Below are 15,203 nucleotides of genomic sequence, written 5' to 3'. Positions count from 1 at the left end.
ATCTCCATTTTTTACTAATTTTCCTTGATAATTGCAAAATTAGAAAAAAACTGCAATTTTCTAAGAGACTTGTGTCACAAGTTGATAAATAACAACAATAAATTGTTTAAACAACTGCAAAATTTTTAAATTTATTAATTATCTCCATTTTTTACTAATTTTCCTTGATAATTGCAAAATTAGAAAAAAACTGCAATTTTCTAAGAGACTTGTGTCACAAGATGATAAATAACAACTATAAATTGTTTAAACAACTGCAAAATTTTTAAATTTATTAATTATCTCTATTTTTTACTAATATGCCTTGATAATTGCAAAATTAGAAAAAAACTGCAATTTTCTAAGAGACTTGTGTCTGAAGATGATAAATAACAACAATAAATTGTTTAAACAACGCTTGAAATCATCATCTACAAAATTTTTCTGTAAAGTTATTTTGAGATCCAACAAATCTTCGTGGCTTTCTACGATCCGTCGCGTCGGTCAAATTTCAGCTGAAAACTAACTTCCAGAAGCAGCCGCACGGACCCAATTGGCGGCGCTCGAATCAGTGCAGCGACTAATGGACACGCTGTCGGTAACTCCGTGGATTTATAAAAAAGAAGATTTTGTTCAAAAAACGTTGTTTTTTATTGTTTTTTTTCATTTTTTTTTATAAGTTTAAAGATTATTAATTTTTTTATTATTTTTAAACATTTTTTATATCATTTTCGAAAAAAAAATCAGACCCGTAGTATATGACCACTGAATAACATGTCCTTAATTGCTTAATTAATTGTCAAAACAAAAGGGGAAAAAATTATATTATGTATATAAGAAGAATATAAATTATAGTTCTCCCCAGACCCCAAAGGGTCTTTAAACTCTAAGGTAGTGGCGAAAGAGAATTTTCTTTGAATATTATAATAAAGGGACCATGAAAAATGGGATTATCGTCCACCTGTATACAGAGAATAAAGGGAACAATGTCATTGTTGTGGCAAGTGTTAATGCATTTTGTATACATTTGGATGAGGACACCAGAAGATAGAAGGAGTCCTTTTTTTTTTACCCCAAGTTTTAAAGTCTTTCAAGACACCCCATGAATTCTCTCTTCCCTTACATAGAAAAACGAACCCTCCATAAAGGATATTTTCCCAGGCTAGCAGAACTTTTTGAAAGTGAATCATTTTAATATTTTCTATACACTTAGTCCTATGGATTTTCAAAAAGGGATTTTTTAAACGACCATTGAAATTTTCTTACTGAAAATTTAAATTGATATATTAAATTAATAACAGATTTTAATTTTTTGAGATTTAAAAATTTTTCTATATATTATTTCTTCGAGTCTTTAAATTAAAATTTTTTCATAAAAGAAAACAAACATAAAATATAACTTTTACTATAGCAAAATTTACTATTTTCCATGTTAATTTTGTTTTTATAAAAATTATTTAAATTTTCCTCAAACAATACGATTGTATTTTTATAATTAAAATAATTAAATTATTTTTGAATAAATTTTGGGTACTACACTGTTAAAAATTTTTATTCCAAATTTTATACAAAAATGTTTGAAGCAATTATTATCATATATACAATTTTGAAAAACTACAACACACATTTTTAAATTTAATACAAATTTTCTTATTAAATTTTAAAACACATTTCTTTGAAATTTTCAAACTATTCTTTGGAAAATTAATACAAGTATCAAAAAGTATAGTAAAAAAATAGCAATCACAAAAGTAATTCTTTCAAAATTGAATAATTTTTTTGTTGAAAATTATAAATAAAATTATTTAAAACTTTAATTATTTTATACTCAATTCTAAATTAATTCTTATTAGAAAGTTCTACGAGAATTCAATTATTTAAATACAAAAATAAATTTATTGAATAATTGCGAATATTTCTTAAATTTGAATTCTTATAAAAAACTTTATCAACATTTTTTAAAATAATTGAATTTTTACCAAGAATTGCATTAAAATTTTTTATAATAATTAAAATCATTCAAGAAATCTAATTGAAAGTAATTATTACACTCTAAGAAACAAATTATATCAAATTTTTTTTAATGATATAATTTTTTCGAAAGAATTTTATGCAAATTTTTAAAAGTAATTACGTTTTTAGTGGCATTAATTTAAAATTATTTTTAAAATAATTGAAATCCTGCGATGAGTTTTATTATTTATGAAAATAATTGAATTTTTGTCATCGAACTTTAATAAAGTTTTTAATCCATTCTTAAGAATATTTAAAAAAATCGCTTTTTAAAGAAATGATTTTTTTTCAAAAACTTTTATGAAAATTGTGTTTTAAATAATTGAATTTGAAAATAATTGAATTCTATTAAAAAAAATTTATTAAAATTATAAGTATTGAAAACAATTCAATTATTATAAAGAATATTATTAAAATTATTTTAAATAATTGAATTCTTTTAAAGAATTTTTTAAAAATTTTTAAGAAAATAGTTGCATTTTTTGCGAAATTCATTTAAAATTGTATTAAAAATAATTGAAATCCTGCGCGATTAGTTTTTATATATTTATAAAAGTAATTGAATTTTTGCAACGATTATTATTAAAAATTTTTAAAAATAATTGAATTTCTGAGAAGAATATTATTTATTTATAAAAATAATTGTATTCGTTCGAAGAATTTTATGAAAATCTATTTAAATAATTGATTCCAATCAAAAAATATTAAGAAAATTCTGTTTTATATAATATTGAATTCCTGTAAAATTTTTTTTATTTATGAAAATAATTGATTGCGTTTGCAAAGAAGTTTATAAACATTTTTTTTGTAAATTATTCAATTCTTTTGGAAATTTTTTTTTAAAATAGTATAGATATTAAAAATCATTGAATTACAAAAAATTTGTGAAAATAATTGAATCGTTTTAAAGAATTTCATTAAAATTTTATTAATTTTTTTTTTAATAACTTTATTGAAATTTTTTTGAATTCTTTCCAATAACTTATTGTTTAAATTTTTTAGAATAATTTTTTTTGTTTCAACTGTTAACAAATTTAAATAAGTAGTGTAAATTCTCAAATTAACATTTTATTATATATAATGGAATTTTGTTATAATTAATACAAATATTATTATAAAAAATATTTAAAATATGTAAGTAATTGTTAATTTTATTTTATGTTTAATTTATTTTATATTAAAAAAATATATGATTAAAAAACAAATTTTAAAGCTTTTGTATATTAAACAACTATTGTCATTATAAGAATTCTATACAATAATTGTGCGTGTTTACCATTATTTTCAATATATGAAAAGGCTTAAATTCGAGAGCGCGTGTAATAAAGCATATATTTATGTATAATAAGTTTGTAATATTTTTCTCCAATTGTATAAATATTTCTTTGTAAATAAGTGACAGTCAATTTTTCTATAACAATAAGAATATGCCCTTGTGCCTTCATATATATATATAACTGTGTGATAATTGATAAAATTGTTTAATTTTTATAAAACTTTTTTTTCTCTGTAGAATAATTTTAATTTTTTTAACACACTGTGTTTTGAAATTTTTTTCTAAGACATGTCAGGTATGTTATTTGTTCTTAATAATAGCTTTATTTATTTTTAAAAATTATTCATTATTATCATTTTTATTTTTATATATTATTTTCTACATTTTATTAATTTTTATATTTTTATTAATTTTATATTATTTATTTTTATATTATTTTATTTTTATTGATGTAGATAAAAATTTTGCTACTTTTATATTAAAATTAGATATTTTTCACTCAAAAAAATATTAGTTTAATTTTTTGTCTATTAATTAATTTTTTAAAATTAATTTTTGTTATTAATTAATTTATATTTTTAGTTAAAATTATTTGATTTTATAAGTAATTAGTTATTTTCACACTAAGCTTTTTTTTTTTTTACTTAAAATCAGTTATATACGTACTTAATTAATTATTTTTCACCAAAAAATTAGTTATTTTTGTATTTAGTTGTTTACTTCAAAATAATGTTTTTTTAAACTTAAAATTAGTTTTTTTTTGCCAAAGATCAGTCACTTTTCTTAGTCATATCTTTATTTATTTAAAATTATTTTTTTTTTTTTTTGCTAAGATCAGTATTTTTTTTTTATTTAAAATTAGTCTTTTTGATAAAGGATTTAGTTCGCTAGGATTAAGTCGCTTTTTTAAAATTAAAAGTCAGGAAAAATTCTATACCGAAATTATTATACATTGAATTTTAAAATTATTCATTTTTTAATTAAAACTAATTTTTTTTATAAAGAATAGTCACTTTTTTATTCCTTTTTTTAAACTTAAAGTTAGGTTTTTTTACTAAAAATTATTTTATTAATAATAGTCAAGGAAGATTTTATACTGAAATTATTATATTTCCTAATATTAAAAGTTAAATATTATTAAATAATTGTATTTTAATATATAATTGATATAATAATATTATATAATTATATAATTTTATTATATTGTAAAAATTATCATTAAATATTAATGAAAGTATTAAATATTCTTTTCTTTATTTAACAGATTTTTTTTGAGAAGAGAATCAGAAATTATCCACAAAAGAAAAATTAAATTATCAAACAAAAGTGTACAAAAAAAAAAAAAAAAAATAGAAAACAAATTTTCAAAAATGAATGATTATTCATTTTTACCAGCTGGTGGTCCATTATCAGCCGTACAACTTATACCAATCATCAATTATCTAAACATTCTCAGTGAATTCCTATTCGTTGAAAATTATCTTCCCGAAGTTAATCAAAACAAACAAATACCAATTATCAATGCGCTCTACGATTATTTAGAAGACAATCGAGAAAATACTTCAAATAAGGTGAAATTAATTCGTCGTTTACTGAAAGGCAGTGATTTGTACGGTGAAAGTTATACCGAGGAGTTGAACATTTACTTCGTCCATCGAATGTTTGACTATATCATCAGTTCCCTAGTATTCAACAAATATGGAAATATTTACGGTTTCCTAGCTAATGTAGTACGAAAATCGAAAAATTTACAATATAACAATATAATGAAAGAAATAAAAGTGAAACTAAAGGGGGAAAAATTCGAAAATGAATATGGAATTTATTCGAAACTAACAGATTTGGCAGTGGGGGAGATTTTTCAAAATCTCATAAAACCTTTGTTTCCGGAAAATAATTTGAATTTACTTTCGTTTGATTATATTTTCGCACAAGCCGGTATGAATTACATCCAGTTTGGCCTCACGAACAGAACATCATATTTTCCAAATTTGGACAACACTGTTTCCTTCGGGGGGAATTTCAATAAATCCTTCAATGAATGTCTAGCTTTGGGACATTTGATAAAAATTCTTCTGGATCGTAAAAGTATTGATCCGGTAAATGTTCGGGTGTTTGCACTACCAGCACTTTTTTACTATCTCACCACTGAACTTAATCTTGAATATAAGAGAATTGAGGAAATTGTTTTTGAACCAAAACACTGGATGTTGGCGTATGATAAATTTTTTCACTACCTCCAAACAAATTTGGAAAAAATTGACGAACTGATGATGAAGGATTATAATTATAAGATACATGTTGCTTTCTCGAATTTTCAAAGTATTGTCACGATGACGAGGTACGTTATTGACCTGGAATATCGTCACTTAATGAAGTACGAAGGGGGGGGGAAATTTTAGTCAACAAATCGTTAGCCAGTCGAATATTAACAATTGGTTTCGTGATCAGATCCATAATTTCGGGGAGATTTTCGGACGGTACGAATTGGAACGTTCTAGGGAATCTTTCAGAAAGTTTCTACCGGAGGATTTGGATGATGTTGTCATTACTTTGTTGTACTCGAATAATCCTGTAATGCATGGGGATCTGCATAGATTGATAAAGAAAAGTGATTTATCAAGTGAGGAAAATTGTTTTAAATCTTACGATCTTTTTGAATTTTACTTCACTGGTAATGAGACATATGAGTATTATGCATTGGTTCGGGAAAACTACACCGTTCAAATGGTGAAATTAACCGAAGATGATAACTTTGGCGGAAAAGTTAATATTTCCCTGAATGATATTATCAAATCAGGACATAGGGTAATTTTGAAGTACGCCAATGAGACTAGTAATGATCTGGCGAAGGAATTGATGAACTTTAAGAAGGAGCGATTTACTTCTTATCTTCATTATTCGGAGGAGGAAATGAAGAATAATGATTGGTGGAAGGAGTTTGGTTTATCACTAGTTCCCAGGTATCCATGTCTTCAAAATAGGGTATGTGAGAAGAATAATCTTAAATTTTTGAATCAATTCAAAGATGATGTTTCACTTTATCTAACTAATGAGAATACGAAAACACTTCTTGATTCCCTGGGGATGAGGGTTAGGACAATTTTCCTCAGGGATACGATTACGAATATTATTTACGGATCCGAATGGTCGGGAAAAGAACCCGGAAGTAATGATACATATGATAGATTTGCACTTAATTTTGAAGAACCTTCTTTTATCGATGAGGCCACGACGAAAAATGATATCGTTTTGATGACCAATTTCCTCTACACCTTAAGTAAGGAACATAACGAAAAATTCGATTGTATGGAAATTTTGAACAGTATGCAACTATTAAAAAGTGGGAATAATAAGAAAGTTTACGGAACTGATTTGTTTGTTAAAATGGGTCTTAACAAAGAGGGTTATGGTTATAAGTTTTCTAGTAAATTCTTCAAGGATGGGAGGAATAGTAACGTTAGGTACGGAGTGCTAAGAAGGGAGTATGATTTCAAGAAATTGGTTTTTGTCATTCCTTCGAAAATTTATAGGAATACTTTTATATTGTTGGTTAATGAGACTTTGGATTTTGAGGGTAATCGGCATCTTTTTGAGATTTATCATCAGCTTCGTGGTAAATCGACGACGGTTGTTTTTTCCGGTGTATCTTCAAATTATACGGATGTGATTGAAAAGGAATGTGATTGCCAAAAGAAAGATAATTGTTCTGATGATGAAAATTATTGTCAGGGGCGGAATTTTGGAAAGGATGAAAAAATTGAAGTCTATCCGAATAGAAATCAAATGTTTGAGAAATTGTTGTATGAGATAAATTTGGATAGGAGAAGTATAACAATTTTTGAAGGTGAACAGAGGATTGGATTGATTTACACCTATCGGGAGAGAAAGAATATCGAGGGGGAGACAAAATTGGAGAATATGATTGATAATTATAATGAACAACGAGCATATAATTTGGTGATATTTGAAGAGTACTATGCAATTAGAAATTTTGTGAGTAGTGGTGGTGAGGAGCGAATACAACGAGATAGTGAGGAGGCGAAACAAATGAAAATTGCACTTTATCGGTTGGCAATAAGACAGTATGAGGAGAAAAAGGAGGCGTTTAGTGGAAGATTGTTTCGTTTTGATACGAAAACGGTGGATTATGTTACGAAGGAATTGTATGTGGGTAAACCGTTTATTTTGCAGAAATTCACGACAACATCGACAAATGTTTTTTCGGCGGCACGTTTTGTTGGTTATCCGGCAGAAGATTATAGAATTATTTTGTATGATTTTAAATTTAATGGACCGTACTTTAGATCAATTGTTGAAGTTAAAGTGGAACAGTTTGAGCCAATTTGTGAGAAGAAAATTATTCTTTTGCCTGGTAGTTCGTTTACGATTAGTCATATTTCGATTGTCACTATGGGTGGAATTGGTAATGTTATGAAAGTTCAGTTGACATTGGATACTAATAATGCGAAGAAAAATTGAATTAGATGATAAGATTTTTTGATAATAAAAATTATGCCAAAAAAAAAGTAATGGAAAGTTATTTCGATCCTTAATTTTGACGATTGTGTGCGAGAAGCACTTTCCCTTATTTACATAGGAAAGGTCATTATTCTCAGGAGAGTAGAAGAATTTTGGAAGTAAATTTTTATTTTCTCTATTGTGCCAGTGATCCTCTCTTTGGGGGACAAGTATGAAAAGATTTCGGTTTCGTTTTCGTTTCAGGGAAAAGAAATATTTAGTCACGGTGATAAATTATTGTCAATTTACAAAAGCAAGAGGGAGAAAAATGTGTCATCCCACAAACATTTGTCAACGTAAGATGATTCTTCTTGAGATTTGGGAAAAGATTAAAAATCCAATTATCTTCGTTTCAAATGACAGGAATTTAGAAGACTTGTAGAAGTCTTCTACTTATATTTTATGTATAGAAAATATATGTACTGTCCCCAAAAATGGTTTTTAAGAAATTTTCGTCTCCTTTCCAAGAAAGAGAGCAAGAAAGTTAGCTGACAGTGAATAAGATATTGTTGATGTTGAGGAAGTCAGTTTCCATATTGTGATGAACTGACATCTAAATATTGCCTTTAAAAAGATTTTTCATGTTTTTCTTTTGTTAAACAGTCATTATGACAACACGTCCCACGCACAATTTGTCATGGTTTGTTAAAATATTAAAAAAGAAGCCAATTATCTCGTATTTTAGAATCAGGATCGCAGAAGATTGAAAAAAGTTGAATTATTTTTCTCTTGGAATTTTCGTGTGGAGGTCCCTCCCCCCCTAAGTCCCAGAAAAAGATTTCTGACCTGGGTCTCTTTATATATCTCTCCGGGAGACCCTCATCTTGAGTCATTGAATATGTCAAAGCGGATTTAGGTTTCATGTTTATAGGCATATTACTTTTGCTCGTTTAAATACAGAGAAGATGAGAATTTTGTTTGAGAAAAATTCAATTATTTAGTACAAAAATATTAGAATTTCTCATAGGAATTCAATTATTTTCAAATATTTTAATAAAATTGTTCGATAGAAATCAATTATTTTAAATACAATTTTAATAAAATTTTTTTTGAAATAATTCAATATTATTCTTTTAGATTTTAATAAAATTCTTCCCAAAAATTCAATTATTTACGTAAATAATTCTTCGAAAGAATTCAATTATTAAAGATAATTATAACAAAATTATTCATGAAAATTCAATTATTTTGAGGCATTTTAATAAAATTCTTTGCAAAATTCAATTATTTTTATAAATAAAGTTTTTTTTAGAAGAATTCAATTATTTAAAACAAAATTTTCATAATATATTATATTTGGAAAAAAATGAATTATTTAAAACAATGTTTATAAAATTCTTATGAATAATTCAATTATTTTAAAAATATCAAAATTTTTTACAGAAATTCAATTCTTTTTAAACAATTTAATAAAATTTTTCGTAATAATTCAATTATTTTCATAAATAATAAAATTCTTCTCAGGAATTCAATTATTTTTGAAAATTTTAATAAAATTCTTATAGCAACTATTCAATTCTTTTCATAATTAATAAAATTTATCGCAGGATTTCAATTATTTTTAATACAATTTTACAGGAATTACTCACAAAATGTAATTATTCTTAAAAATTTAATTTCGATTCCTTCAAAAAATCAATTATTAAAAAAAAAGTTTTTTTTTAAATCTTTGGAAGAATTCAATTATTTACAAAAATATTAGAATTTCTCATAGGAATTCAATTATTTTTAAATATTTTAATAAAATTGTTCGAAAGAAATCAATTATTTTAAATACCATTTTAATTAATTTTTTTTTTAAATAATCCAATTATTCTTTTAGATTTTAATAGAATTCTTCCCAAGAATTCAATTATTTACGTAAATAATTCTTTGAAAGAATTCAATTATGTCGTTAATTAATAAAATTATTCTTGAAAATTCAATTATTTTGAGGAATTTTAATAAAATTCTTTGCAAAATTCAATTATTTGATCATAAATTACAATATTCATCACAAGAATTCAATTATTTTTAAAAGTAATAAATTTCTTCTTGGAAATTCAATTATTTTAAAAAATTCTAATAAAATCGTTCGCAAGAATTCAATTATTTTCATAAATATTAAATTGCTTTTTAGGAATTTAATTATTAATTCAATTATTATTATAAAATGCCACACTGATATTTAATTATTCTTAAAAATTATAATAGAATTCTTTGTAAAATTTAATTATTATTTTTAAAAATTTTTCGCAATTCAATGATTTTTAATATCTACTATCTTCATAAAATTTCCAAACAGAATTCAATTTTATTTAAAAAAAGTCTTGTAAAAATCTTCGTAAGAATTCAATTCTTTTCATGAATAATAAAAATTTCTCAGGCATTCAATTATTTAAATTAGAATTTCCATAAAATTAGTCGAAGGAAATTCATTATTTAAAAACTTTTATAAAATTCTTCTTAAGAATTAAATTATTTTGATAAATATTGAAATTTTTTCATAAATAATAACATTTTTTGTTAAATAATTACTTTGTTAAAATTTTGCTAAATAAATATTCGGTGAAATATAAACATTGTTTCAATTAAAAAAAATCTGCCAAATGATAATATTTCTGTCAAATAAAAATTCGATAGAGTAAAAAAAAATTTCTTTATAATAAAAATTTGTCTGGCGTGGGATAAACTCGACAACCAATGAAAACACTTTCTCACGGTTCGTATACAGAATAGCTGTCCATATGGTGTTCTTTAGGAGTCTTGGCTTTGGAATTCTCATTGAAAGGTCTGGTCGCAGTTGCAGTTTAACTTTTACCGAGAGCAGAACTTGTAATTCTCTCTCTCTCAAAAAAAATTATTTCCTTTAGTAAAGTTTATTTTCTATTAAAGTAGAAATTACATTTTTAATTTATTTTTCTTATTATTATTTTTATTATTATTTTGGAGTTTTGATAAACTTTTCCAATTTCGAAAATCATCTTTCTCACTTTAAATTTTCTTGTATTTACATATTTATTAATAAAATTTGAAAACTTTTAGTAAAATTTTGAACAATTAAATTTCTCTTTTTCTGGAGAAGAAAAAATGAGAAAGAAAATTCGTTTATTTCGTGAAGTTAATTAAACAATAAGGGAATAATTTCTTTTGTGGAGTTTTCATTTTCGTTCATTTGCGTTCATGTGAAAACAAACTCAATGGAATACTTAGTGAAATTAAAAATGTTTTTTGAAGATTTCTTTTTAGTTTTCGAAATTAAAAATTTTTTCCTCTTGTTGAATAATTGTGTGTAGATTGAAGGTTTGACTATTTTTTGTGAGAGTGCATCTTTTTTGTGATTAATTTTAAAGTCGAAGAATAAGATTTTGATTTCGTGGCAATTTTATTAGTGTACTTCAAAATTCGATTGAAATTTTTATTTCTGTAAAAATAAAAAAAATTTCCTTTTTATCGATTTTCTTCAGTTTGTGCAATTTCAAAAAAAAGCAAAAATAAAATTGAAATTGACTTAATTTTTCATTTTGCAATATAAAAATTCGTTCTTTACTTTTGTATAAAAAATGTTTGCGAAACAAATTTTTGAATTTAATTTCGCAAAAATTTTACAAAAGAAAAGATTTTGTTTCTTTTACTTTAAAAAAAAAAACTTCTTTTTGAAAACAAAAGGAAAATTTTCTATCATTTAAGTGTGGAAAAATTTTTCTTCTACAAAATCCACAATATGACGAGAAATATTATGAAGTTTTCCATTTTCTTCTTTTCGTGAAATCCAACAAAGAAGAAATTTTTTGAAGAATTTGTTATTGCTGAAAATTCTATTTCTTTTTTTTGTGAAAGTGTTGAGAGAAAAATTCTTCATTTCTGAAAGTGATAAGGAAATTCTCCTTTTCAAGTGCTGGGAAAATTTTGTTTTCAGGAAAATAGAATCCAAATTTTTTTGGTTTTCTTTGTGGATTTTTGTTTCTCGAGTTCGTTTTCTGGTTCTGAAAGAAAAGTGAATAAAATTAATTTTAATTGTAAAATAAATGAAAAGTACTTACCGGACGGATGATTGGACTGAAGATTATAGTCATCGACTTGTAATGTGCTATTTGCCCCGCTTCTTGTAAATCTGATGACGTGATATTGATTGTCATTTACTTTGATACCAACTTCTCCCAGTGGATGATCGTTTGTTCCCATATTATAAACAGCAAACACATTTCCCTCCACCTAAAAGTATTATATATTATTTTTCAATATTTTTCTTCGTGAACGAATTTTTACATTTTTTCAATAATTAATTAAAAATTTATAATTATTTATTTTTTTCGTTAATTGAGATTAAAAAATTCTGTGCTATATTTCTATTTTGTACAGAATTAATTTTTTTTTTGTTTAATTATCAAAAAAAATTTCTTTTTTTAACAAAAAAAATATGAATTTTTTACCAAAAAAAAAAAATATAAATTTTTTCTTTTCTTAACGTAGAAAATTGTTTTTTTTTAAAAGAAAGAATGTTTTTTCTATTTTCTTTCTAAAAAAAAGAAAACAAAACTCGAAAATTTAATTACAATTTCGATCTCGAGATAATCGTTGCTGGATGCAGATTCTATTCGTACTACAACAGCATCACTGAGTCCAGTAACAAATCCCATTGCGACTGTATCCCTTTGCATTTCTGGCCTTCTGTCCGAAGGAAATGTGTACGTGATAATTCCTCTTCCAGAGCCAAATTCATAAGCCACCGATTCTACAAAAAAGAAAGAAAATTAGATTTGTGTTTTACAAAAAATGCCACAAAAAAATATGATTTTTTCATCTCTTGTAATTTAAAAAAAATGATTTTTAACAATAATAATACGTTTGTTATATTTATAATAAATTTCTTGCAAGTTGTGAATGTACCCTTATGTTTAATTTAATTTAAAAAAAAACTACTACAAGGTGTGAAAGTGTCTTTAGGTTTAATTTATTAAAAAAAGTATTACAAGGTGTGAATGTACCTTTAGACTTAAATTAGTTTAAAAAAAAGTATTACAAGGTGTGAATGAACCTTTAGACTTAATAGAAATTAAAAAAGTATATATTGCAAGGTGTCAATGCACCTTTAAGCCGAACTTATATTTCTAATAAAATTCTTGAAAGTGTTTAAATTGATTTTTTTAAAAACTAGTACAAGGTGTGAATGTGCCTTTAGGTTTAATTTATTTAAAAAAAAGTATTACAAGGTGTGAATGAACCTTTAGACTTAATAGAAGTTAAAAAAGTATATATTGCAAGGTGTCAATGCACCTTTAAGCCGAACTTATATTTCTAATAAAATTCTTGAAAGTGTTTAAATTGATTTTTTAAAAAACTAGTACAAGGTGTGAATGTGCCTTTAGATTTAATTTATTTAAAAAAAAGTATTTCAAGGTGTGAATGTACCTTTACGCTTAAGTCATATTTATCATAAAATTCTTGCAAGTTGTGAATGTACCCTTAGGTTTAATTAGATTTTTTCTAGAAACTACTAAAAAGTATGAACGCACCTTTAGGGTTAATTAATATTTCCACTTAAATTTCTACATGCTGTGAATGCACCTTTAGGCTTAATTTTAATTTTTGAAAAATTATTACAAGGTAATAAAAAAAAACCTTTAATTAAAATTCTCGAAAAAAAATTACTACAAGGTGTGAATGTACCTTTAGGCTTAATGTCTATTCACACTGGATTTTTTCGAAATTATATTTGAAAAATCAAAATAGTTTTTATACTAAAATAGAAAATTTCTAATTGAAAATGGTTTTCGATCTTTTGAAGAAAAAAACTTTAATATTATAAAAATAATAAATTCACAATGTTTATAAATATATTATAAATAAATATAATTATTAGCGTACCGTCACTGCAGTGTGGACCAGAGAAACTAGTCATATCACAATCGCATGTATAACTATTCCATTGTTGAACGCATGTGCCATGATTCGCGCAAACGTCGTGTGTACATTTTTTGCCAGGATGTTGATTTGCATTTGTTTCGCAACCCGATTCAACTAAGGAACTTGGAACAACAGCGTCGCTTATTAAATCCGGACTCTCTCCGCTTAGATCAAGTGAAGCTAAACATCCTTCGAATCCATGTCGACTGCTGATGTGCTTGGGAAGCTGAGCGTATTGTGACTTCTCAACTCCACCTGAAATTTTGTTTATTCATGAACTTTCGTCACTAAATATCATGAGGGAATAGGGTATTTTCAAATCCTTATAAATACAATGCGATGCGAGGAAAATATATATATATATATATATATGCAACTTTGTCAAAATGGATCCTCTATTTTCATTCTTCCTTTGATTTATTTTCCTTTAATTTTAAACAAACTTATGCAGTTATTTCTAACATAACCTGCAAATTAGTAAAATAAGGGAACAATTTGGAATTTAAAAAGGTGTTTTTTTTTAAACTCGATTATTGCTTCTCTTTTGATACAGTTGCATATTTTGTTTGTACTTTTTTTAGATTTTAGCCACAAAAAAAAATAATAAAATTTCCACAAGAATTCAATTAATTTAGAATAGCATTTTTAAAAATATTTCGAAAAAATCAATTATTTAACAGAATTTTTATACAATTCTTCACAATAATTCAATTACTTTCACTAATATTAACAATTTTCATGGAAATTCAATTTTTTAAAAAAAAATTTGTTAAAAAAATCAAGAATTCAATTATTATTTTTATAAATAATGAAACTCGTCGAAGAATTTCAATTATTTTTAATATTGTTTTAAATTAATTAAACGAAAAATTCAATTATTTTCACCAATAAAGTTTTCCAAAAGAATTCAATTATCTAAAATAAAATTTTCGTAATATTTATTATATTTTGAAAAAATTAATTATTTAAAACAATGTTTATAGAATTCTCATTAAGGATTCAATTATTTTAAAAAAAAAATAATCCAATTTTTCGCAAAAAATTCAATTATTCTTGAAAATTTTAATAAAATTTTTTCCAATAATTCAATTATTTGCATAAATAAAATTCAGTTGAAGGATTTCAATTATTTTTAATACAATTTTACCAGAAATTACTCAAAAAATATTATTATTCTTAAAAATGTAATTTTAATTTTTCCAAAAAATCAATTATTTAAAAAAAGTTTTTTTTTTAAAATTCTTTGGAAGAATTCAATTATTTGCAAAAATATTATAATTTTCAACAAGAATTCAATTATTTTTAAATATTTTAATAACATTTTTGAAATAATTGAATTATTCTTGTAGATTTTAATATAATTCTTCCCTAGAATTCAATTATTTACATAAATAATTCTTCGCAAGAATTAAATTATAAAAAAAAATAAAAAAATAAAAAACAAATAACAAAATTAAAAATAAAAAAAAAATAAATAAATAAAAAAAATAAATAAAATAAAATAATAAAATAAAAAATAATAATAACA

At 24.1% G+C, this 15,203-nt stretch overlaps 1 protein-coding gene across 10 annotated transcripts in view; it reads right to left on the bottom strand.

The window, feature by feature from the left end:
- The window catches only part of LOC122498227 (neurexin-1), a 413,730-nt gene that overhangs the window by 32,225 nt on the left and 366,302 nt on the right, over positions 1–15,203 (bottom strand). For 8 of the 10 annotated variants that reach the window (XM_043605873.1, XM_043605865.1, XM_043605867.1 and 5 more), the window contains 3 exons: positions 13,637–13,930; positions 12,325–12,503; positions 11,454–11,983 (listed from right to left, as the gene is read on the bottom strand). In XM_043605873.1, the coding sequence (XP_043461808.1) occupies positions 11,684–11,983; positions 12,325–12,503; positions 13,637–13,930 (773 nt within the window). In that variant the 3' untranslated portion in view covers positions 11,454–11,683. Of the gene's footprint in view, positions 1–11,453; positions 11,984–12,324; positions 12,504–13,636; positions 13,931–15,203 lie in introns of those variants that run through there. The other 2 variants (XM_043605869.1, XM_043605868.1) reach the window with 2 other exon arrangements.

Source organism: Leptopilina heterotoma, unplaced genomic scaffold (assembly GCF_015476425.1).
Source record: "Leptopilina heterotoma isolate Lh14 unplaced genomic scaffold, ASM1547642v1 Lhet_144, whole genome shotgun sequence".
Classification (NCBI taxonomy): domain Eukaryota; kingdom Metazoa; phylum Arthropoda; class Insecta; order Hymenoptera; family Figitidae; genus Leptopilina; species Leptopilina heterotoma.
This window is presented reverse-complemented; position numbering and strand designations above follow the sequence as displayed.